The sequence below is a fragment of the Vipera ursinii genome, assembly GCF_947247035.1.
Source record: "Vipera ursinii genome assembly, chromosome: 5".
In the NCBI taxonomy this organism is placed as follows: domain Eukaryota; kingdom Metazoa; phylum Chordata; class Lepidosauria; order Squamata; family Viperidae; genus Vipera; species Vipera ursinii.
The window spans coordinates 67,275,839-67,300,846 of record NC_139518.1 but is presented as its reverse complement, the minus strand read 5'-3'; the positions used below and the strand labels follow the sequence as shown (position 1 = coordinate 67,300,846).

Below are 25,008 nucleotides of genomic sequence, written 5' to 3'. Positions count from 1 at the left end.
ATAATACCTATCATTATGGCACTTTCCATTCTGGCTAGGGATATTAAAAGGTTAGTAGTAAAGGTCCAACTCATCTGGCAAGTACTAGATTTAAGTAACAAAATGGTTAAAGCAAAAAAATAAATAAATTGTGAGTATACTTGATTTAGAGGGAAACAACTGGAAACGGGGCCTAGAGAGCTGCTGGAGGTCTAGCCGATCCGAACCCGACCGGTTGCGGTTAAGAACCTATATTAGGTCTTATCTCGCAGCGATGAGGGTGGCGAGGTGTAATTACTTCTCCACCCTCATCGCGTCCGCAGATAATCGCCCGGCCGCCTTGTTTAGGGTGACTCGCTCACTTCTCAATCAGGAGGTGAGGGAGGATCCCTTGCAAGGTCGTGCCGAGGAATTTAGTCATCATCTGTCGGATAAAATCGCTCGGATTCGGACCGGTTTGGACTCCAGCTGGGCAGAGTCAGGCGATCAGGACACGGGCGGTCTTGTCAATGTTATCTGGGAAGAGTTTGATTCTGTGACCCCTGATGAAGTGGACAGGATTATGGGGAGGCTGAGCTCCTCCACATGTTTGTTGGACCCGTGCCCTTCCTGGCTGGTTTATGCAGCTAGGGAGAGGACACGAGGCTGGCTCCAGGCGGTTATATCTGCTTCTTTGAGTGAGGGTTATTTCCCCACCGTCTTGAAGGAGGCGGTGGTGAGACCTCTCCTCAAGAAGCCTGCCCTGGACCCAGCCGTTTTGAACAACTTTCGTCCAGTCTCCAACCTTCGCTTTCTTGCGAAGGTTGTTGAGAGTGTGGTGGCGCATCAGCTCCCTCTGGTCCTGGATGAAGCGGATTATCTGGACCCCTACCAATCGGGTTTCAGGCCCGGGTACAGCACGGAGACGGCATTGGTCGCTCTGGTGAATGATCTCTGGAGGGCGCGGGATAGGGGACATTCCTCTGTCCTAGTCCTATTAGACCTCTCAGCGGCTTTCGATACCATCGACCATGGTATCTTGCTGCGGCGTCTCAGGGGATTGGGAGTGGGAGGCACAGTTCTTCAGTGGTTCTCCTCCTATCTCCTGGGACGCTCGGAGTCGGTGTTGGCAGGGGGGCAGAGATCGGCCCCTAGGTCTCTCGTTTGTGGAGTTCCTCAGGGGTCGGTTCTCTCGCCTCTCCTGTTCAACATCTATATGAAACCGCTGGGTGAGATCATTCGTGGTTTTGGAGTTGGGTATCATCAGTATGCCGATGATACCCAACTTTTCTTTTCGACCCCAAACCACCCCAGTGATGCCCTCGCCGTGATGTCCCGTTGCCTGGAGGCGGTTCGGGTCTGGATGGGGAGGAACAGACTTCAGCTCAACCCTGACAAGACTGAGTGGCTGTGCATTCCGGCATCCCGGGACATTCCAAATGTTCCATCTCTTTCTATGGGGGGTGAGCTCTTACCCCCCGTGGATAGGGCTCGCAACTTGGGAGTCCTTCTAGATTCACGGCTTACTTTGGAAGAGCATATAGTGGCCGTGACTAGGGGGGCTTTCGCCCAGGTTCGCCTGGTGCGCCAGTTGCGGCCCTATCTGAACCGGGATGCCCTGTGTACAGTCACTCATGCGCTCGTGACCTCTCGCCTTGACTACTGTAATGCTCTCTACATGGGGCTTCCCTTGAAGACCACTCGGAGGCTCCAACTGGTACAGAATGCGGCCGCGAGAGTTGTCTTGGGAGTTTCCCGGTACTCCCATGTTACACCTTTGCTCCGCGAGCTGCATTGGTTACCAGTTGTCTTTCGGGTGAGGTTCAAGGTGTTGGTTACGATCTTTAAGGCCCTACATGGCATGGGTCCGGGTTACCTCAGGGACCACCTGCTGCCGGCATCGACTCCCCTCCGCCCTGTGCGTTCCCACAGAGAGGGCCTCCTCAGGGTGCCGCCAGTCAGGGAATGTCGACTGGTGGCCCCCAGGGGGAGGGCCTTCTCTGTGGGGGCTCCGGCTTTATGGAATCAATTGCCGGTGGAGCTCCGGATGGCACCAGACCTTCGAACTTTCCGTCGGGGCCTGAAGACCCATCTGTTCGAATTAGCTGGTCTGGCCTGATGGGGGATTATGGGCTTTTAATTGTTTTTAATCTGTACTTCTGTTTTTAATTGGGCATGGATTTAATTCTTTTTAATTTTTGTATAGTGTTTCTTATGTATGCCCTGTGAACCGCCCTGAGTCCCACCAAGGAGAAGGGCGGTATATAAATCAAATAAACTATAAACTATAAACTATAAACTATATTGAGCAGCCTATGCAATATAAACTCCCCAAAGAGATCATGATATGAATGGAAATCACAAAGTTCTGTTTTTTAAGGACAATAAATCAAATGAAAAGCATACATAACTGATAAAATATTGATTTATATTGATATAAAAATGTTGATGTCAGAACTGCATAAAATGCATTAAATATAGAAGCTTATTATGTCTTTTTATACAGTGTTTATTCTGGTAGATTGAAACACAGAATTCAGTGAATTTTAAAGACAGAACCCATTCAGAACATTCTACACTAATTTTTTGTTGATTTTCAAGTATAATTCAATTTGCTGGATTTGATTTTGAGCCATTTTGAGCTATTTGATGGACAGTTCTCGTTTTCTGGCATTTGTCTTTTTTCTGAGACCATCTTTCTCTCTCTGCCTGCTCTGCTTTGAATTTTAATAGTCATTGCTCCATTCACACAAAATAAAGCATTGTTTAATGGATAGAAAAGGAGCATAAATAAAAATGGACTGCAGGATTGCAGCACATTGCAAATATTAATAGCAATAGCACTTAGACTTACATACCACTTCATAGTGTTTTACAGCCCTTTTTAAGCAATTTACAGAATCAGCATAGTGCCCCCAACAATCTGGTTCTCATTTTCCTGATCTCGGAAGAATGGAAGACCTTGGTCAGGATCAAACTCCTGGCAGTGGGCAGAGTTAGCCTGCAATATTGCATTCTAACCACTGTACCACCATGGCTCATTATGTGTTATAATATGGAAGGTTCTGGACTTGAATCAACCTTCAGCTCACTAGAGGATTTTGATCCACTAGCTTTCTCACCAAACTTATCTCACAGATTTGTTTCTATGGGGAAAATTCAAGGATACAATGCTGTGCATGCTGCCTTGGGTTCTTGGAATAAAGGCAGGATATAAATCTAATAAATAAACTTACTTGTTTATTGTTTATTTAAATAAACAATAAATAAAACCAGGAAATATGGTTTATAGTAAACTAAGATCTACATCTGTCCAGAATTTGGAACTGGTGTATTTAAATATAATTTAAATTATAACTTGCAGGTTAGTGGAATGAAGGAATCAGAAAATGTGGAACTGAATTCTATTTCTGTTTCCAATAAAGAGATTTTACTTGGGCTATTTTATACATATAAACTGATTTAGCTTAGGAAATTTAGAAATATAGAAATATTTCAGACTTACTGTATGTCCCATGAATGGAATTATCAGGAAAATTAATTCAGAATTAAATCCACTCTTCCTCTAGATCATTCAGTGATTTTCCAGAAATTGATCCCGTGAAATGGAAAAGGGATATAAGATTACATGGTTCAACCCCAAAACAAGCCTGCTTCATCCCAAACACAATGTTCAGAACCATTTTCAATTCAGCAAATTATTTTTGGAAAACCTGGACAATCTCCAGAAGAGCTTGGAATACACAAGAGATTGGGTTTTGCTCATACTTCCACGTGAACTGTCCTATTGTTAGTTATCGTATAATGATAACTTTTGATAAATTTGTTACAATAATGTGAACTAGCACAAAGCACTTTTTTCTCCAATGTATATTACCTGTCCTTGTTCAGCAAGTGCCTTTTCTAGATCCTCTATTTGAGCTTGGGATCTCTGGATTTCTGCCTGAAGCTGCTCACGAGTCTGTAGGATGGGATTGAAGAAATGTCAAACTTACTCTGATTGCTGCTATGCTAAATTACAATGCAATCCTACCAAGCTGAATGGTCTAAGTCAGGGGTAGGCAACCTTGGCTCTTTTATGACTCGTGGACTTCAACTCCCAGAATTCCTGAGCCAGCTTGGCTGGCTCAGGAATTCTAGGAGTTGAAGTCCACGAGTCCTAAAGGAGCCAAGGTTGCCTACCCCTGGTCTAAGCCAATACAGCAGACACTTAAATATTTAGTCACACATTCAAATAAATCAATTGTACATTCATTTTATGCCTAGGACATGTTTTCATGGAAGGATATGAAATTGGGACTGATACATGCTAAAGACAGCCATAGCTCTCTTACACGAATTCCAATACTTCAGGAGCACATTTTCATGTTCATCATCCTGTATCACCTATTATTAAAAACTGATTTCATGTAATAACCATCAGTAACCATAGGATATTGGTTACAAAATGGTGAAAAATTATGTGCCTGTACAACTTTACTAATAACCCTTCATTTACTTTTTTATTTTCTAGCATTTCTGTCTACAATGCCATTGAATTCCAATTTCATCCAAGAAATTTGTTAAAAGTAAAACATGTCTTCGTTAGGGATGTTTACTTCTTAGCTGGGGATAAGTTGATTAGTATTTTCCACTTTACGGCAATTTCATTTAATGTTTAATTGTATACTTAATTATATATTCAAGTATGCATGTATAAACACATTGATCTTCAAGACATATCTCAGAAAAAAAATCATATGTTTTTCAACTGGGAATTGTACTGGAACGCTGGAAAATATGGAAGCAGATCGATAATTATGTGATTAGATTTCCATTTCTGCAGTACTGAAATCCACAAAGATCATCTTCCAAAAGGTTTGTTCCTCTTGTTTAAAAGCTCAGGCTTTCATATTCATTCATTCAATTTATATGCTGTCCAATAGTTGTCTTATCAGTGAGAGAGACAACATATAAAGTTATAAACAAATAAATAAGGTTATATATGCAAATTGCTTACTTTCAGAGACCTCAGATTTATTGCATCTGATATTCCATGAGATATTATTCCATAGATACAGGGCTTTTTTTCTCATAGAACGTTCAGAACGGAGTTCCGGCACCTTTTTTGGATAGAACGTTATAGGGCAGGCAAGGCGGGTTGTATGACACGTGTGAGTTCTGGCACCTTTTTCTTTTACAAAAAAAGCACTGCATAGATAAATCCTATATCGTGGAGGCAGAGGAAAAGTACTAGTTGGTGTCGTCACATGTCCAGAAGAGAGAGGAAACAGGTCTTGCTCTGCCACCATACAACATGGCTAGAATACATATTCATCAAATTTAAATATCTAGTTTACTCCCTGAATTTTTATGTTTAAACAAAAGAGATGTGTATAAGGTACTTTTCTGAAAAAGGTGACCCACAAGGAAGAGAAAACAGAAATCCACATGCTCAAATTATTCAATTTAGAATATATTTTTATGAAATGTGTATGGGCATTTAATATTCAAGAACATGGATTAGAATTTCCATAGACTTTAATGTCAAGGGTTTTCCTTTAAGCACTGTTTCCAAGCTAAGGAGGGCTATTCTTGGTGTGTGCTTATATGTAAATTTTTAATAATTTCCTTCATCATTAGACAGACAATTGTAATTTTATTCCAAATTTAAATCAACAAAAAATGTTGTAGTATGCCAGGAAAAGAAAAAAAGAGACTGAAAGCCATGATTTAGATGCTCTGGTTTTGCTGGTGGGGTGCTGGAAATATGTGGCCTGCAATGCAATAATCAAAGGATTTCTTAATAAGTGTAGTTTTTAATTTATTGGTGGGAGAAGCAAAGCAAGTCTGCTAAATGTCGAGCATTCCTATAATTTCACACAACTCCCTCTCACAATTTATTTATTTGTTTTTTATTTAAAATGTTTACATAGCTTCCCAGCTTATAACACACATGGAGTGGTTCCCAGTAAAGCATAAATCTATACTGTGTATCTTTAATGCCCCATTCTCAGCATACCTTTTTAAATAGGTCCCTCTAAAGAAGGGGAGGGGGGGTTCCAACCTTGGCCATTTTAAGACTTGGCTGGCTGGGGAATTCTGGGAATTGAAGTCCACAAGTCTTAAAGTTGCCAAGGATTAACACACCTGTTCTAAAGGTGAGAGGGAGGGGAACTGAAAAATGTGTAGAAAGTTTAAGAACAACATGATATGGTTACAAGCCTTTACTTTCATGTAATATAAGCCATTTAGACCTTAACTTCTCGTTCAGCATCCAACGTCCCTCCAACTTGTTCTTGCAACAGTGCATATGCCCTCTGTAAAGCTTGATATTCCATTGTCAGTTGCCTGAATCTTAATTCTGTTTCTTCTTTTGCCATACCCTAGTATGAGAAGGAATGCAAAACTGAATTGGAGATGCAATGACCCCGATAAAGCAGATCAATACCATTCATCAGTGTGTTTATGAACAGTATAAACTCTTCTATGAAATCACACTGTGAGAGAATTATAAAAAAAGGTTATGCCTTTATTAATGGATTAACAGAAAATATTTTTAATGCAAAATCTGTGCTAGTCTCCCAGTTACATGACCAAACTAGGAACCACAGCTTAAAGTCTACCGACGATTTTTCTTGGACCAGAGTGCGACTTAACAGATACTTTGGAGCTAATCTATCTATGTGGTCCCCAAGAGTCAACAATGATCACATATAATCTATTTAAATTAACATTTTCTCTAAACATAATTTATTATTATTATTAGCATATGGCATTGTTATAGTAGCCAGGAGACCACAATGCTATTGCAGAATAGTAGCTTGGCTTACCAAGGTACTAGCCCTATTACAGGAAACACTTGTGTGCTTCCCAAGGTGCACCACAGGAGGGTCAGCTGGCTTCACACCAGAGAGATGAGTGGCTCTTCTTCCAGCATCACCCAAGGCCCCTTCCCTTCCCGGGGTTGCCTTGCAAACAGGAGCTTCAACTGGGAAGGTTCAGAGCTGCCAGGAATCTGCCTAATGCACACCGTACCAGCTCATCTCCCCACAGAAATGGTACCTATCTATCTACTTGCATCAAACATGCTTTTGAACTGTCAGGTGGAAAGAAGCCGAGGTGAGTGACAGAAGCTCACCGTGCTATGCAGTGCTAGCTGGAGCTGAGACTATCTCAGTGTCATTAAGCCACTGAGTCACCACACCTCACTCTAAATATAAGATAGAAATATTCTCCATTTTGAAGTCAGCTCTAGAAGAGACCTTGTGGCTCATGGTCAATGGTATACTGCAATGATCTCCCTGCAAAGTTTATATTATTACTACTAGAACAAGAATACATTTAATTACATTCCATATAGTATCTCTTTAAGCATAAGTTCCTTTTTGAACATTATACATATCATAAATTACCTCTTCCAAGTCATCTTCTGGTGTGCAGGGAGTTTGATCTGTTCGATCCGTTTGATATGAGATTGAAGAGCCGTCAGATTCAAGAGAGGCTTCTTCATCATACCCAAAAAATGTTTCCACCACTGGCTTCTGACCAAATGACAATGTGTAAGTACAAACAAGCCATAGTTGCAAAGATGTTAAGCATAACAGACATAAGGAATGATTAGATTTCCTTCTTCTGGACTGCAGGGCTATTTATGAATTTCAGCACTTTTCTCATTATATAGTAGTTTATCAGATCTGTCATACAAAGGGGCAGCAGAGTAAGTAATAATTATCCATCAAGTGCACTTCATGGTTTCCTAATCATAATGAATACTGAGGCAGCTTTTGAACCAGCATAAATCTTCTATAATTTCACTAGAGAATCATCACAAATGAGAGTAAACTTGATATTTAATCTATCGTGGGATAAAAAAATTGGCACTATCATCTATAAGTATCCTCTCAGTGCATAAAAATGGGATTGTGAACTGGAAGAAAAATCTTTAAATGGACTTTTGTGGAGATAAAGATGTTTAGGAAGAACAGCTTAAAAAGAGGGATAAGAAGAGGGGGTATAAATTGAGAAGGAATGGATGGGGGAAGGAGAGCGTCAGAATGGAAGGTTTTGCAAAATAATTGATTTAGGGATTGGTAGAGATGAAAAAGCTCTATGGTAGGACTTATATTGTCTTTAAAAAGATAATAAGAGAACAGATTGGCACCCTTTCATATATACTGATTGAAAATAAAGGTTATAGTTTACCAAGAATATCCCACTTTTCCAGTATTCTAAAGAGTTTGGGCTATTTTACTCATGGAGGAGGGAAATATCTTTCCATTAAATAGCTCCAAATAAGCAAAGAACAAGTGTTTATTTTAGTCAAGAATCAAGATAAGAAAGCAAGTAGAAATTTCTTGGAATTCACTTTGCTGCAATTCACTACGGGGAGATGTTTAAGCTTCTGAAATTTAGGGAGAAATGTTGAGGAAATAGCCGAGATTTGCTTAGCTCTTCTGGCTTCTAAGAAGCTGTTGCCAGATGTTCAGGAATAAAGACTGACAGACTCATATGCAGAGATCAGTTTGTTTTTTTAATAGATATTTTTTGGTTTTTAATTATAACAATCTCCAGTGCCTGGTGTACAGCGTGTTGTCTTGGTTTATATTTTAGCAAGAAAAAAAAGGACAGTAATAATTAATTAACAGTGAAGAATGATTAAATTTGATAATTCCATAATTAATCTACCACTTGATAATACATTTCTTTGACCTTCCCTTCTCCCATTTGTATTTTCCTTCTTCAACCTTAGCCAAAATATAATTCTTAATATTTTCAATATATAAATGATTAGGTATAGGCATTTTTTATATTTATACAAATAATAATAATCTCTCTAAATAACATTTTTTTCAGCTTATATTATTCTCATAACCATCATCTCATTAATTCAGCATGCATCCTATTTTTTTAATTTTTGTTTGCTTAGATTCTCTTATATTCAGTCCAATTCTTATCAGTCATAATTTCTTCATATTAGTCATCTCACTGTCTAAATTTTCCCATTTAGGTATATCGTCCCAATATTTTATGTCATACATTATAAAAATACTATACTTTTTATCTGTCTTATAGTATCTAGATCAGGGGTGTCAAACTCAATTTCATTGAGGGCCGCATCAGCATTGCGGTTGCCCTCAGGGGGCCGGGTGGATGTGGCCAGGGTGGGCGTGGCCTACTGGGTGGGCGTGGCTAGAGTGCATATGGCCTACTGGGTGGGCGTGGCCAGCCCTACATAGTTTGCATCAAGGGTGCCTATGGGGGCCTGGGCAGGAGTGGGACAGATCTGAGGGTCTCTGGGCCAGGGCCAAGGCAGTGGGGGCCGTTCCCTCACTGTTTCCAGGATTGCTTCGTGGGCCACATGAAACCACTTCGCGGGCCGGATGTGGCCACCGGGCCTTGTGTTTGACATGTCTGATCTAGATATAACATCCTTTTAAATCAGTTTATATTTTACTTATATATTAATAAAAGTTACATCAACCTACTATTTTAACACTTAATATATTATAAAATATACTATATTACTTAAATCTCATTATCCTTCTTGTTATAAGGCCCCCTTATGTTCAAAATTCTCTGTTCTTTTAGCCATATTCAAACAAATGTTTATTCACGTAATAGTCCATCTGGTAGGGCGAGTCAAATCTCTTATATCTGTCTCTGATCGTCTTCTTTTGCCAAGTAATTTTCCAAGTTGATGTAATCCACTTACCCAACAGTTCCTGTATTTTTACAAATGTTGGGAATACAAAAGATGAAGTAAGTAAGATAAATTCTTTCTGTCCCCCAAACTTTAATAGTTCTCCTAATAATTACATTTTTCTTGTATCCGAACCTTGTAGATTTTTTTCCTGTTTGTGTCAAATTGTAATTATTTTCCTTTGTTATTTCATCAATTTGATCATACTCTCCTAGTTTGTAATCTGCTGTCTGATTTGTTTGTTCCTTTGTTGTTATTTCCTGGGTATTTTTTAATTCTAGATTTAGATTGGAAATATGCTTATTTAAATCCTCAAAGTTGTTTCGAATTTTGTCATGGTTTGAATCTGTTGTCATTTGTATTTGTCCTAACATTACAAATATTTCTTCTTCAAGTATTTATCTTGTCTTGAAGTATTGCTTCTGGAGGCCCTTGACTTTCTGGGCTAAGTCCTTCAGGAGAAAATATTGAATGTGGCATCCTGTCATGTTTTGATACATATTTGATATCCATGTTTTCTCCCCCCCTTCAAATAATCTGTCATCAATGTTTTAATTCAAAAGTCAATTTATCAGTCAGTCAAAATTACAGATTCAGTATATCAAGCCACTTTAAATACTTCCTGCAAATTCTCCTCTAAAAGATTATTCAAAAAGCCATGGTTTTTTTCCCCCATAAACAGTTCTTAGCTTTAAGCAACAGTCCAGGTGTTTCCTTCTTCTTTTTTTTCTTTCAAACACTTTTTAATTTTATAGCTGGCTCTTCCTTTGTTCCCAGCTGTCTTCAAGGTTATTTGCAATTCAAAGGAACAACTTTGTTTCTGGGCATTCTGCCAATTTCTGAGTCCTTATTGTTAGTGTTCTATTCTTTGATTCTCCACTAGATGTCAGCAGTTGTTTCTTTTTTCAGTTTTTCTTTCAATCAAAAAGTTATTTTTGTTATATATTTTTATAGTTCCATCAGAATTTTTTAAGGGTATAAACTTGACAGTTTTTTAGTTCCTAGATTTGTCCAGACGGAAGTATTTTAAATCAAATTTTAGTATATCTATTTCCACCTTTTATTAATTTGCTGCTTCCATCTGTAAGGGAATGGGGATGTAGTCCCCTAACCTTCACTTCTGGAGGTTTTCTTTCTTTGGGGATCTTTCCAAGGATTTAAATAGTAGATAGAAGAAAGAAGACCAGTACTCTCACCAATTCCAAGCACGCTGTTCACCAATGTTTAGGTTCGTGCTCTGGGACTTCGGCTGCAAGCAGCTTGAGCTAGACGCTGATCGCACGCTAGCCTTTCTCCTGACAGGTTCAGAGGGCTTTCCCCAGATCAAATGAAGCAATTGCCATCACTTTGTGATTGATGGGGTGCCGCTCCTTCACAGTCACCTCTCCAGGTCAACTTCAGATCCATCTAGTGAACAGGAACACTAAACAGGAAGAAACTAGCTGTGGAGAGCGGAGGTCCGCTCTTGCGCGGCCATGTGCTGCAGATGCCCAGAGATCAGTTTAGATCAGTGACATTTTAATTCAAAAAGTATTTTTTTTATAGGTCGTGGACAGATTTTGAACATCTGAAAACCAATTTGAGTTCACCGTTCAACTGAGCTTTTAACATTTCAGTTAAAGTATCTGCCTCTCTGTAAAATTTATCCAGAAGATTTTAGAGAAAGCACAATTTGAATTAATTTAAATATTGGAACAAGTTATCAGTAAATTTTTGACATTCTTAATGGTATTTGTCTGCATAATTTTATATTAGAGCTGCAGCTGACTGGAGTGACTTTGATTATGCTATTTTAATAAAAGTCTTCATGCTTAGATTGAGTTATGTAGTTTTGAAAGGCAAGTGAAGCTGTGAATTAATAGGGGGAAAGATCTACATTCCCACTGTTTATAAATTTCTCGAAAGCGTCTGGTTAAATCTGTGTGAATCCAGATGCTCGGCCAGATGGAATCTTTCACTATTCCATCAAATCTCTCATAATACATGCCTGAAAATAAGCTTTTTTACATTATTCACTTACCTTGGGAAATTTTGCAAATTTCTTCCTTTGTTTCTTGTATCTTAAAAGCTTGTCACGCTCCTGTCCAAGAGAAATGAACAAACAATAGTTTGAGCTCTGTACATGAAACAATCAAATTGTACAGATAAGCTATGGTGAAAATCAGAATACAGTAAAACAAAAAACAAAACAAAACGCCTTGAAGGTAAAAATGTGACACTTAGGCTTTAGGAGCACAATTTGTCCTTGGTTTTTACTTTTAATTTTCTACCATCTTAGAGAGAATTCTGCAGTTCATATCTGTGTTAGTAATTTGAATAAATTGTTTTGTTATTAATACATAATATCACTAAATATCTACAGCTAGTCCTTGACTTATGACCACAATTGAATCCAACATTTCTGTTGCTAAGTGAGACACTGGGAAGCATATATGAAAATCAAAGTCAAATGGGAATTTTACTTACTCTTACACTCTTCACGTAGCCAGCAGTTTCTAGAGTCTTGTTTAAAAGAATTAAAAGACAATGTCAAGGTGTTACAATTGCAATAAAGATTTTGCATATGCTCATTTTGTTTCCTTCCACACACATTTTGTGGCACGTAGTTATTGTACAAATGGCTCTGTCTGGATGATCAACAAGAATGCTAGGTGGGAATCCTAGTTTCCAAATGCCTAAAATATCTAAGATTTAATAGTAGGGATTTTTTTTCCTGCCCAGTGGTAACTCTGGGCTTAAAGAACTGTAATCCTAAAGTTCCATGGCTTTTACCAGGCCATGATTTTCTTTGAAGAAATTTGTGGAAGTTTCGTTCTGACAACAGATAAATTCTTGCTGTGTTGGATCACAGTTCCCATGATCTCTTGAACCCAGCATTTAAGAATTGTGATCAAATATATCTGGACAACATCAGATTGGGTAGGACATGGCAATGTACTGATACACTGTAAATTTCATCTTAATGGGACTGAAACAGACAAGAGATTGGTAAGTTAATTGACTACATACCCTCCAAATTTTGGAAAAATCTCTTCTTCTAACTCTAGTAGGATAAAGTTGTCTACTATGATGTCACAAGGGAGGAAAATAATTTTTATCTCACTGTGCAAATCCCCAAATGTAGAAACATGAGTTAAGTGTTTAGTTTTTATCATGCCCTTTATTTTTACAGCGTGAAGTGAGATACAACAGAACTTTCTTATTACTGAACCTGAAAGGTAGATTTTTGCCAAAAGAAAACAATGATCACATTTGGCTTCAATAAATTACACAGTTAATAGCTCAGAAATTTAGTCTTGTTCATCTGTCTAGATATTATAGCAATTATCAGATGATTTTCAATATTTCTGCTTAGTGCTGCTTAATAACTTTCATCTTATACTGTGTACATTAAGTTAAGGTCTTATTTCCCCCCCTCCAAACCCAACCCTACACAAGAAGGAGAGAGTCTAACCAATGTCATGCCAACAAGAGAAAAATGTGGGTTACCTTTGAAAGTTCATCTATGATATTCTGCTGCTCCATGATCTGTAGCCGCAAAATGTCAACTTCCCTTTCATCTTGATTCTGATCAAGATCATTTAAAGAACTTGGTCTTCTTATTGTCCTCACTCTTTGTCTCTAAAAGAACAGAACAAACACGGAGAAATTGCTAGAATGCTTATTTATTTATTGGAGGAATTTATTTATCTATTGCCATGCTTGGTGAAGACTGTATATGAGTTCCACTACCTTAAAATTGGCCCTTATATGCTACAGCAACAGTTCCTGCGTCCTTAACTAAACGTGTCAGTGCAATGAGTTATGTATTATATACTTTTAGAAAACAATCCTAGAAACACTGGAGAATTTCATTGGTTCTGGCTCTTTCTCTTTTGGTTCCATCCACCTTCTCTCCGGAAAGCATTATTCATTTTAATCAAACTGAATAGTCTGTAATGTGCTCAGAATCATTTTGGAACAGTGCTCACCTCATTTTTTCACATTTAAAAACTGAAGTTGTTCTGTTTCAGTTCAGAGTTGAAAACTGAATTGGTTTGAGGAATTCAGATTGCTAACAAAATTTTAGATGACAATAACATTTTGCTCAAAGTTTTTTTTAAAATTTAAAACTCACAACTTATTACTAATGAACCGTGTAGTGATCTCATATTCTTTTGCACAAGAACTTACCATTTCTAAGTTCTCTTGTGTTACAAATTTGAGTTTGTTTTCCATACGACGTAAGGCATGGGATAAGTCCTCATTTTTCCTACTTAGACGTTTATTTTTGTCAAGCAGTGGTTTGTACTGGCTCTCAGCTTCTCTTACACGTTTCAGCTGAAAAGTAGAGGAACAAAAAAAATATTTACATGGTTGTGTATGTGTGGCTGCCGTACACAAAGGCCGATGTGAGGTTGCATCATTACTGTAATCTGACTGCTAATGATTCAGTGGTCACCTTTGTTGTGATTTTTAGAATATTTCTGTTAAAAAAAGCTTCAAAAGAGTATAGAAGCTTTTCCTCATGAACCAATATGTTCAGGTACACACAATGGAAGTGCCAGGATCAGCGCCAGGCTCCAGCTGGAGCTCAGCGCTGATCCTGGAGCTTCTGCTGAGCCCTGAAGAAGCACCGATCAGCTGGAATGTTGCAGCATCTCCAGGGTCTTGTGATTTACATTCAGATGCTTGACAACTGATTCATATTTATGACAGTCACAGTGTCCCAGGGTCATGTGAAGTGACCAAAACCTGCTGCAACCACCCACCCGACCCCCGCTGCCAATCCTCAACAGAAATGCTCACAACAATGAAAACCTCGGACAGGAGGAAGAGCGCCGCCGGGCAAGCAGGCAAGTGTCTTGCTCAGCTGTGCCACTGTAACTTCCAACAGTCACTAAGCGAACTGTTGTAAGTCGAGGACTACCTGTACTTATCACTTTTTTCCTTTTTGGGGGGTCAAGTTTTTGACACCTTGCTAGGCGACTGGTGGTACTCGGATGTTGCCATATCCTAAAAGTGGTACAATGGGTGAAAAGGTTGAAAAGCCCTGCTCTACTACACAAATCCCATACATAGTCCCAGATCCAAGTACAGATCTGCTGCTTTAATGATCTCTATAAATTTATTCTGTCTCCCACCTCCATATGCCATTATGGTTTATTGCATTAGCTCTGTGAAAGATAAGCTTTACCCCCACAGATGCCATTAACTAGCTTTTAAATGGAATTTTATTCAGACATGGGAAGAAAACGTCAACAGTGTAAGTTGTCAGCTGGAAGAGAGTTGCATAAAGGAATGGTTGGCTGGATGAAAATGTATTTAACTAGCTCTAAGTTGTGGCTGCACATTGAAAAAGTCAATGAAACAAACCACAGCAATTGAGATTATATCTCAACAACATCATTATTCCTCTCCTCTGCTGGATGATTAAAAAGTAAAAATCTTTCCTGTGACCACTCACTCCCAACTTTGAAGTTGCTATATAAAATAAGTATGAATTTACTATCCCCAAATATGGGTTTTTGAAGAGTTATTTAATTCTGTCTCAGTGAGTAATTGGTTAATGTAATTCAAGTGTCAATTTATTGCAAAGTTTAGTTTTTAACCTCTTTTTATAGGCAGCTGGCAACTCATGATTAAATCATATATAGTAATACTAAATGAATGATACAGATACAATATATTACATTAAAAAAGCGATGAACCATAAATTAGAAGATAATTTCTTTTTTTTAAAAAATTACCAATTTAAATAACAAAGGATGAATGATGGCATCCAAATCAGATCCAGCATAGAGTCTGGCAGCCTTGCCTCACCTAATGGAATATTTAAATATTTTAAATAAAATATTTATTTGACTAAATATCTGATTGCCTTTATTTAAATAAATGTAAATAATTCATTTATTAGCAAAGCTAATTCATATGGACAAATATTAACAACTACAAATGCACAAGATGATACATTCTGGGCCAAATGTAATTCCTGGGTTGTCTCCAACAGAAGCTCCAGGCAGAGCACATTGCAAATCAAACAGGAAGTGAACAAGGTGTGAGTCACAGGAAAATCTGCAACTGGTGCACAACATGAATCAGTACAAGGACCTCCTAGCTATCACTGCTACTTGTTCTTTAAGCAAGAGCTGAGAGTCCAACTGTGATTCCCAAACTCCATGCAATTGACTCAACTGTGTATTAATGTCCCTCATTAGTGGCCTCTCTCAATGGCTTCATGATTGATGATATAAAAGTCCACTGAGAGATCAAGCCAGATCAGAAGGGTCATATTTTCCCATCCCATCCTTCTATAGGTCAACATGAAATGCACAGAGATGGCAGAAGTATAGTCCATAATATGCAGAAGCTTGCTTTTTCAGGCCATTTTTCTCTTCATCTCTTTTCTTGGAGGACAAAGTATATACAACACCTTAAATGGGACACAGTTTTTTCCTCCCCCCCCCACCCAACTGATTCAGTAGAGTTATTTTAATCCTAGGAATGTTTGTTTAAATTTACCCTTCCTGGGCTTAGGACACTTGGTCAATTGTCACCTTGTTGTGCTTCCACAGTGTATTAACCCCTTCATTAACTTAGTCAAAAGGAAACCAGAAGCCTGGAAGCTCCTTTTCAGACTAAAAATTTTTATTGAAAGACATAAGCACAAAAAGCGTATACTTTTTCATCAAATTCATTAATCCAAAAAGATGCTACCCAAATCCTCCTAATTTTTGACTTCCAGAGCCAAGAGACTAACTTGGCTCCTCTCCTACAGATCTACTATTAGCCAATCAAGATTTTCTTTTAAAAAAAATAGAAACACATGATTTCTTACAAGTTCATTTCGTTCTTCTGATAACAGTGCATTCCGATCTTCAAGTTTTCTGATGATGGAGCTTAATTCGGCTATTTTAAGTTGGAAACGCCGAGCATCCCTTTCGTCCAACTGCTGTTCCTAAAACAAAAAAAACCTGCAAATAACTGTTCAGCAAGAAGCCGCCTTTTAGAACTTTCTACCAACTCCCATCGTCTTGTCAGATTCCATCCATTACTAATTCTAAAAAATCTGTACCTTAACACTGAAAAGATGAGGCTAACAGAAATTAAGAAAGAACTATTGTGCAAGAGAAGAGGCAAATGAAAACAAAATATGTAAACAAATACAGATTCACAAGTGTTGCTTTGGAAATGTGAAATAAATGATTGAGAATTGCTACAATGTTTCATATTTGTGCCACTGTTGAATTGAGAACTTTAAATGAGCAATGTATGATTTCCCTATGGTAATATATTTATTGATACTGACATATAACTTGTATTAAGTGTGTGCAAGAAACCAACATATCCATTTGGCTCCCATGGAACTGTGAATTTAACAGAGCACTGACATGGGTCATTTTAATATAGATATAAGAATAGTCAGTTTCGAACTTAATTACGGCAGCAAGACTTTTAGTAGGTCAATATTGGAAGAAGGAGGAACTGCCGACTATAGAAGAATGGACTTTAAAAGTTTCGGACCTGGCGGAAATGGCAAAGATCTCGGCTTATTTGAAAGACCATTCGCAACAACGTTATATTATGGAGTGGAAAAAGTGGATTGATTATATCCAGAACAAATATGGGACTAAAAGGTTTCATTTAGCATTTGTATAAGTTTTTTATGTGATATTAGTACTGCTTGTAGTCATTTTATATGAGCTAGAGTGCGATAGACTTAATAGTTTATTGTTGTTAACATATGGTTGTTTATGATTGTTTTTACCTTTATACCTTGTATTTAGCTCTGGGAAGTCGGGGAAGGGGCAGGGGGGAAGGGGTGGGGGGAGGGTTAGGGAGGGTTAGGAAGGGTTGGGTGGAGGGAGGGGGGGAGGGATTGTTAAAGATAAAATGTATTGTAAAACTTTTCAATAAAAAAAAGAATAGTCAGTTTCATTTGTTTTGAGCAAAAAAGGCAATTTAGTTATAATAACATTTCCATTTCCCCTGTTTTTCTATTTAGTAGAAACTTTAATTTACTTGGAAAGTTTTATGTAACGACCCTTTACTTCAAGCAAACATGAGCATCTAGGGACCAAAGTAACTCAACAGGGCTAGGATTCTTCATTCAACAGGTGCAGGAGAGGCTTGGAACGAAGGGGAGACAATGTTTACGTTTATGTTTTTGAACAAAAAAAATTCTATAGGTCATATTAAGCAGCAGTACAAAGGAAACCTTGATGAGATTCAACAAAGGAAAGTATAACAAATGTCACGAAAAAAATCTGCAGTTAGCAAATTAAGACAGAAGCTGGAAGAGGTGGCACAGTTACGCAAAAAGCTAAGATAAAAAGGTGAATTTAGACTGAATGGTGTAAGAAATTGTAAAGTATGGAAGAAAAAGCGTATTAGTTGGCACCTCATTTATTCTCTAGAGTCTAGAGCACTGACTAACATCAAAAGCACAATCAGTCCATCGGGATTAGTCATGAGACTTAGGATATCATTCTTTTTCACAGGAATTTGTTGGCTTCCTTGAAAACTAGCAGACAGCTATTAATAGGTTAACTTATATGTTTGCGTTGTGAGTCTCACAATGTCAAAACTAGGCACACATTCAAGGTAAGGTACAGTTGCTTAAAAAAAAAAAAGCTAAGCAGTTGTTGTTGTTTTTTAACAGCTGGCAAAATAAAAGCAAACCAGAAACTCAGGGTGTCATCCAAGTACATCTGAGCTGAAATCATCACGGTTTCCTCAACCTGACTTGCTTTTTAAAAACAAGCAAGCAAGCAAAGCAATCAAAACCAACCTTGCTGGTCGGGGCATTCACTTATCAAGATTTTGGCACAATTTGTGGTTTTAGGGAAAACTACTAGAAAGTGCTTACAGGACTTCCTGAGTGATCTGAAGTGTCTCCTGCACCACTTGGATGAGGAACTTCCCGCCTGGGACTACTCAGATGTCGGTCAGCCTCTTTCAGCTGGGACAGCTGTTCATCTAAAGCCTCCTTTTGGAGTTGAAGTCTCTGAGTATGCCCAGCTTGAACCCCTAACTCTTTTTCCAGCACGTAGACTGCTCTGTCTTTAAATTTGATCTCCTCCATCTACAAGGAGAACAAAATACAATCACATACAGTACAGTTCTTCAGTTGCCATGGAAACTGGCATCATCCTAGCTTGGGGAACATGTTAGATTACAGACAGCGGTGAACAAACACTGGATCCAATTCTATAGATTTCAAACCCACTATTAAAGGTAAAGGTAAAGGTTCCCCCGCACATGCGTGCTAGTCGTTTCCGACTCTAGGGGCCGGTGCTGATCTCCGTTTCAAAGCCGAAGAGCCAGCGCTTGTCCGAGGATGTCTCCGTGGTCATGTGGCCGGCATGACTAGACGCCAAAGGCGCACGGAACGCTGTTACCTTCCCACCGTAGTGGTCCCTATTTTTCTACTTGCATTTTTACATGCTTTCGAACTGCTAGGTTGGCAGAAGCTGGGACGAGTAGCAGGCGCTCACTCTGCTACACGGCACTCGGGATTCGACCCGCCAAACTGCCGACCTTCCGATCGACAAGCTCAGCGTCCTAACCCACTGAGCCACCACATCCCATAAACCCACTATTACTGGTCAGCAAATCAGGTCTGAGAATGCTGCAATAAAATTCTTTTGACATAGATATAATTCTTTATCATCATCATCATCACCATCATCAATATAACACAGTGATAAGTGATTCACTGGAACATCTGTAAAAATGAACATATGCCGGTAATGAAACACAGAACGGTAATGAAACATGTGGTAATACAGAGTTGAAAAAGTAGTCAAGAAAGAGCAGATTGTGGGATTTCTGAATAGAAACTGGGAAAGCTTTGGGTTATAGCACACCAAATTTAACTGTGGTTGAAAAGAAAGTGTAGCTGATTGATGTGGCAATTCCAGGAGAAAGTAGAAAGAAGACATAGAGGTCATAAAGTATCAAGATCTGAAAAACCAAAATTGAAAGATTATGGCATAAGCCTGCCATGGTGGCCACTATTGTTATTGTCACACCAGGTGACATACCCAAAACATTTTGGTTATGCATTTGGTGCATTGACAAAATTTTCATGTGTCAATTAGAAAAGACCACGTGGCTTGAATCTGCACATATACTACACCAATATATTATGATATCCTAGCTTCTTGGGAAAAAATTGATGCATATGAAGGCCAACATTAGTTACAGAAGTGGAAACTATGATTTCACATTGTTGTGTAAATAATAATAACAATAATATCTGGCTGTGTGACCTACAGTAATACATGCATACAATGCCTTCCATTTGGAATTTAAGTAAGGAAAATAATTTATGCTTTAAACATTTCCACTTCTGTGGAGGAATTCTAATTTGCTTTGCTGCCTAAGAAAAATCTGAAGCATGAGTTAAAATTCATCCTGAATTCGCAAGAAATTTTTAGCCATGCCTTATTTTTTTTCTGTATAAATAGTGTTACTCAATCTGGTATCTTCCTGTTGTATTGGACCAATTCTTAAAATCTTCACTAATATGAGTGTGGCTGGACACTAATGTGGACTGTAGTTCAACCTATCTGTTGTATACCAGATTTAGGAAGGCTGATACCAAATGTTAGAATGATAGTTAGAAGAAGACGTAAACCCCGATTACTTTGAGGACAGCAACAATTTAGAGGTCAAAGGATGAACGTGGTCTTTGACTGGCATGTTATAGGGAATTCTTAAAAAAGGAGGCAGGACCATAGCAAAAACATCATTTTGCTTAAACCAATGTGAAATTAAGTTACTAAAATTTAATGCAGATACAGTAATATTTTTAGTCATACATTTAATGGTTTATTTCCTATCACATTAAACATAAAAACAGAAAGTTCTGAATGAATTGTGTCTAAGCTTTGAAGGCACATTTTCAGTTTGTGTTCCTTGATCTAATTCAATCCCACACTTGATGCAAAACTTCATCAGCTACAACATATGCAACAGATTCCAGTCCCTTTTGGAAGTTCTTCAAGGTTCTCATAAATTCTAATATAAAACTATTTTCACTTGTCAGTATCTTAAATTCAGCAGATTCGAACCTTATTCTCTGAACAGCAAAACAGAACTTTTTTCAAAGAGGGACTGTGGTGTACATAGTTTGGTATATATAGCAGATACTGGAAAGGCATTTGTTTATGGAAATTGAACTTAGGCAGCCAACTGTGGGCTTCAATATAGTGAGACAACATACATGATATTTTTTCCTAGGACTAATTAGTTAGCAACAGCCTTCAAATCTAGTTTTTCTAGGGTTGGATAAAAGGGATTACAAACTAAAGAGGCAGTAGGAAAAAAAAGCTAAATTTAAAACAAATTAAGTTGGTTTGAACACTGTAATGACAGTTTGATACTTTTATGAATGCTGGTGAAGCCCATGCAAACTGTCTGTTGATGGAAAAGTACAGATTAATGGGTCAAGATGTAAGGCCAATTCATCCTTTGTAGAATCTGAAAGTTGGGAAGCCATTCAACATGGAAATTTTCACTTAGACAAATTTCAGTTTTCTGCTTATGCTGTCTCAAGCAGATGGGATTGTTGGTTCTACGTGAGACAGCCAGAATAAAACTCAAATGGATGGGATAAGCAAATTACTTTATTCACAGGTATCCTCAGTCAATAACTCACAGTTAGAGCAGATGTCCTTCTGGAATGTAGATTGTAATCTGGACCCATCTCATTAGGTAAAAGAATAATAGACTTTTCCATCTTGTGCAAATATTACATGTTGATGCAGAGCTTGTTGTCCCCCTGCTGCATGGCTAGGGTTCATGCAGAGAGATGATACCAAGGCACAAAGCCAGGAAGTCCTGCAATGAACTTTGAAGCTCCTTCCACTTAACTAATTCACTAAACAACTAGACTGTATTTCCCAGAAGCCATCTCTTAAGGAAATGGCTTTAACCCTTTAAATGCTAAGTGTTCTAACATACAGTTCTCTCAATGAAACAACATTAACCCCGTAAATGCTAAATACACTAACACAGTTCTTAATTCCTAAACTAGATATAAAATGGAGCAGCTGAATATATACTGGTCCAGCACACTGCTAGTTCCTTTTCCCGTCATGTGTAACATGCTGTACAGGTGAAATGCAAACAAAACATGATATTTTTTTAAGTAGGGGTCTTTGGCAGATTTTATTTTGGGGGTGGGGGGGGTAGCAGTAATAGTGGTGGAAATTGCATGCATGCACTATGAAAAGCTTCTAGGGTATGCTGTCTTTGTTTTCCCTTTGTTGTTTTGTTTGAACATACCTGTTGGCCTTCCCAGGTAGAACAAACAGGAAACACAATAAAATGAGCTAATTCCACTTTATTGTAATGTTACACTAACAGAACCTTGCAAGTCTGAATGTACAAATATCCCATTATCTCCTTTACAGCCTGAGAACATGGGGATGGAGTCCGTTCTGAGTCTCTTTCTCCATCCATTATGTAGCTGTGGATTATGGTCTCTCATATCAGACTGTTCCCTAACCAATATCTCTTCCCCACCTCTCTGGCTCATTCCCACATACCATTATATCACCCTAGAGAAAACATTAGCCACAAAATATCATTTAGTCACTACATTCCAAGGAAATACACACAAGAATAGAGGAGGATAATTTATTTGCACATCTGTAATGAAACTAAACTCTAATTGCACTAGTCCACCAAGCACACATTTCTTAGATCACATTATAATTCTCTCTCTATAAATATACATTTAGGTTGTCATACTACATACTCTGCCTTTTGTCATTTTCCTTTATGTGTATTAGAAAGCTCTATCATAGCTATACTTATAAAGGAGGGATTTTTTTCTTTAAAAAAAGAAGACTGCTAAATTTCCATTCCTCTCACAATGCCTTCCCTTTTAATAGAAATGCATACCCAAAATTTAAAAGGACAAAAAGAATGTCAATAACATTGCTTCATAACAATATTTTCATTTCTGCAAAGAAAGAAGGAGTGTGTATTTTTGTGCATTTAAAAAAACCACACACAGCAAATCAACACAAAGCACATTTTCTGTGGTTACTATAGGATGACTATTAAGAGGATTATTTAAAACAATGATAGCACAAATTTAAAAAGTTAGCTTATATAGAGAGCACATTAGAAAAATGACATAAAGATATGTATACGAATACAAAAACACATTCAAGCAAGCACTTTCTTGCAACATATTTTGCTCCATACAAGCAGCAAGACAAAGAAGACGTAGGATGAAAAACAACTCACTGGGAGGGCTGCATCAGCGTTCAGGTGTGTCTCCAACCCAAAACTATCCCATGCCTTTCATTCATCGCTCTAGAAAGCAATGCTCTCCATGTCTCGCCATGCTTGGAATTTTTACCACCTATTTTCAATAACCAGCCTACTTGTGAAATAGACTCAATGAATATACATGAGAGTAATAACCAATCATCTTTAAGGAAATGCCTTGCTTAACAGCATGGCTACTTCCAGTTTGCATTTAGCAGCTTGCCTCTACCAAGACTGTATTTTAATTAATAAACAGCTTGCCAGCCCTACTGCTGTCAATTATGGAAACATTGTGCTATGAAATATGGGGTATTTTTCTGCTCTCTCTTTTTCTCTCTCCAGTCTCTGCAATCTTTACGACTATTTTTTTAAAAAAAATTCAACTGGCTTTCAGAGTTATGGCTATTATTTATCAGGCTGCATTAAAACCAACATGTATTTTGTAATACTGTGTCGATTGCTTATAGCATGGTGGTCTTCATTAGCATTGTTAATAGCATACACCAGCAGAAGCTGCAGAAAAGAAAAGGCTATATTTTTAATGTGAAACATCTCTGTACAAAACAAAAGATCACCCAGACTTTTCCTGGGCACAGTTATTGGTTGCCAGTAAGAAAATGAATCCCTGGTTGTTGACTAATATATAGCTTCCTTCTTTTCTGCAGGAAAATTTTTAATGGAGCATTTCAGGAATGTAGCATCAGAAGTCTGTCTTTCAAAGACCTTGTCATATATTTTAGTTGGTTATTAATAAAGGAGTGACTAAGATTCTGAGAAGAGTAGAAAATAAATAACTATGTTAGTCCGTGTGTCTCTGGTTTGAAATGATAGAAGCTATAGTCCATCCCATCTAGAAGTGATCAGGTGGGGAAAACCGGCAATATGTCATTTAGAAGGCAGCTTATCCCGTGAGACGAGGCCAAAATAATAACTGATTCATCTAGCTGTCTATTTATTGAAAGAGCCCTCAAATAATTCTTATTTTGTAGCAATGGCTTGAAATCGCTTGCAAATGCTGAAGATGGAACTGGGGTACTTCGACACATTAAAACTGTGCCCTACAGGTTTTTCCGTTTTCTAAGCATACCTATGGAAAAATCATGTAACCCTTTTTTATTATTATGGTCTCTCTGTGGGTTTTTGCCTTTAGATTATTTTTCCATGTTATATATTATAAGTAATAAATTCAGTCTACCAGTATAGATCCCTCTTGGTAAATTGGGCGATACTATAATTTAAAGACAGAGCTGCACATCTGGAAAAGTGCCTTAGTTGCTCGGTTCATTGTGACCCAGGTTCCCATGCAAGTTTGTATGTCTGTGTGAAAGAGGATGGGTGATAATATTCCAGGTTGTGGCAGCACTGAGAGATTGTACCCAGTGCTCCCTAAACCCTGACCTTAGCATTGTATGGACACTAAGCCGTGGTAGTGCAGTGGTTAGAATGCAGTAAAGGTAAAGGTAAAGGTTCCCCTGCACATGCGTGCTAATCGTTTCCGACTCTAGGGGCCGGTGCTCATCTCCGTTTCAAAGCCAAAGAGCCAGCACTGGTCCGAGGACGTCTCTGTGGTCATGTGGCCAGCATGACTACACGCCAAAGGCACACGGAACACTGTTACCTTCCCACCGGAGTGGTCCCTATTTTTCTACTTGCATTTTTATGTGCTTTTGAGCTGCTAGGTTGGCAGAAGCTGGGACGAGTAACAGGTGCTCACTCTGTTACATGGCACTCGGGATTTGACCCGCCAAACTGCCGACCTTCTGATCGACAAGCTCAGCATCCTAATCCACTGAGACACCGCGTCCCTCTGTACTACAGGCTAATTCACTGCTCACTCCAGGAGTTTGCTTCTGAGCAGCTCAAGACTGACTCAGCCTTCCATCCTTCCAAGGACGGTAAAATGAGGGCCCAGATTGTTGGGGGCAATATGCTGACTCTATAAACTGCTTAGAGAGGGCTGTAAAATACTATGAAGCAGTATATATAGGTCAAGTGCTATTGCTCTTATAATAACCATTCATTGGTATGAGAATCTGATGTAACAGCCCCATTCCTTATTAAGATGTTTGAAATAAGTTACTGTCTCGTGTTAAACATTT

The 25,008-nt window shown here is 38.4% G+C and overlaps 1 protein-coding gene across 16 annotated transcripts in view; it reads right to left on the bottom strand.

Moving 5' to 3' along the window:
- JAKMIP3 (Janus kinase and microtubule interacting protein 3) overlaps positions 1 to 25,008 on the bottom strand; it is a gene marked incomplete at its 5' end in the record, with an annotated part of 61,579 nt that overhangs the window by 22,858 nt on the left and 13,713 nt on the right. For 3 of the 16 annotated variants that reach the window (XM_083364752.1, XM_083364744.1, XM_083364753.1), the window contains 9 exons: positions 3,836 to 3,919; positions 6,195 to 6,323; positions 7,353 to 7,481; positions 11,661 to 11,720; positions 12,107 to 12,142; positions 13,130 to 13,261; positions 13,814 to 13,960; positions 16,458 to 16,577; positions 18,489 to 18,704. In XM_083364752.1, the coding sequence (XP_083220878.1) occupies positions 3,836 to 3,919; positions 6,195 to 6,323; positions 7,353 to 7,481; positions 11,661 to 11,720; positions 12,107 to 12,142; positions 13,130 to 13,261; positions 13,814 to 13,960; positions 16,458 to 16,577; positions 18,489 to 18,704 (1,053 nt within the window). The remainder of the gene's footprint in view (positions 1 to 3,835; positions 3,920 to 6,194; positions 6,324 to 7,352; positions 7,482 to 11,660; positions 11,721 to 12,106; positions 12,143 to 13,129; positions 13,262 to 13,813; positions 13,961 to 16,457; positions 16,578 to 18,488; positions 18,705 to 25,008) is intronic. The other 13 variants (XM_083364759.1, XM_083364745.1, XM_083364749.1 and 10 more) reach the window with 9 other exon arrangements.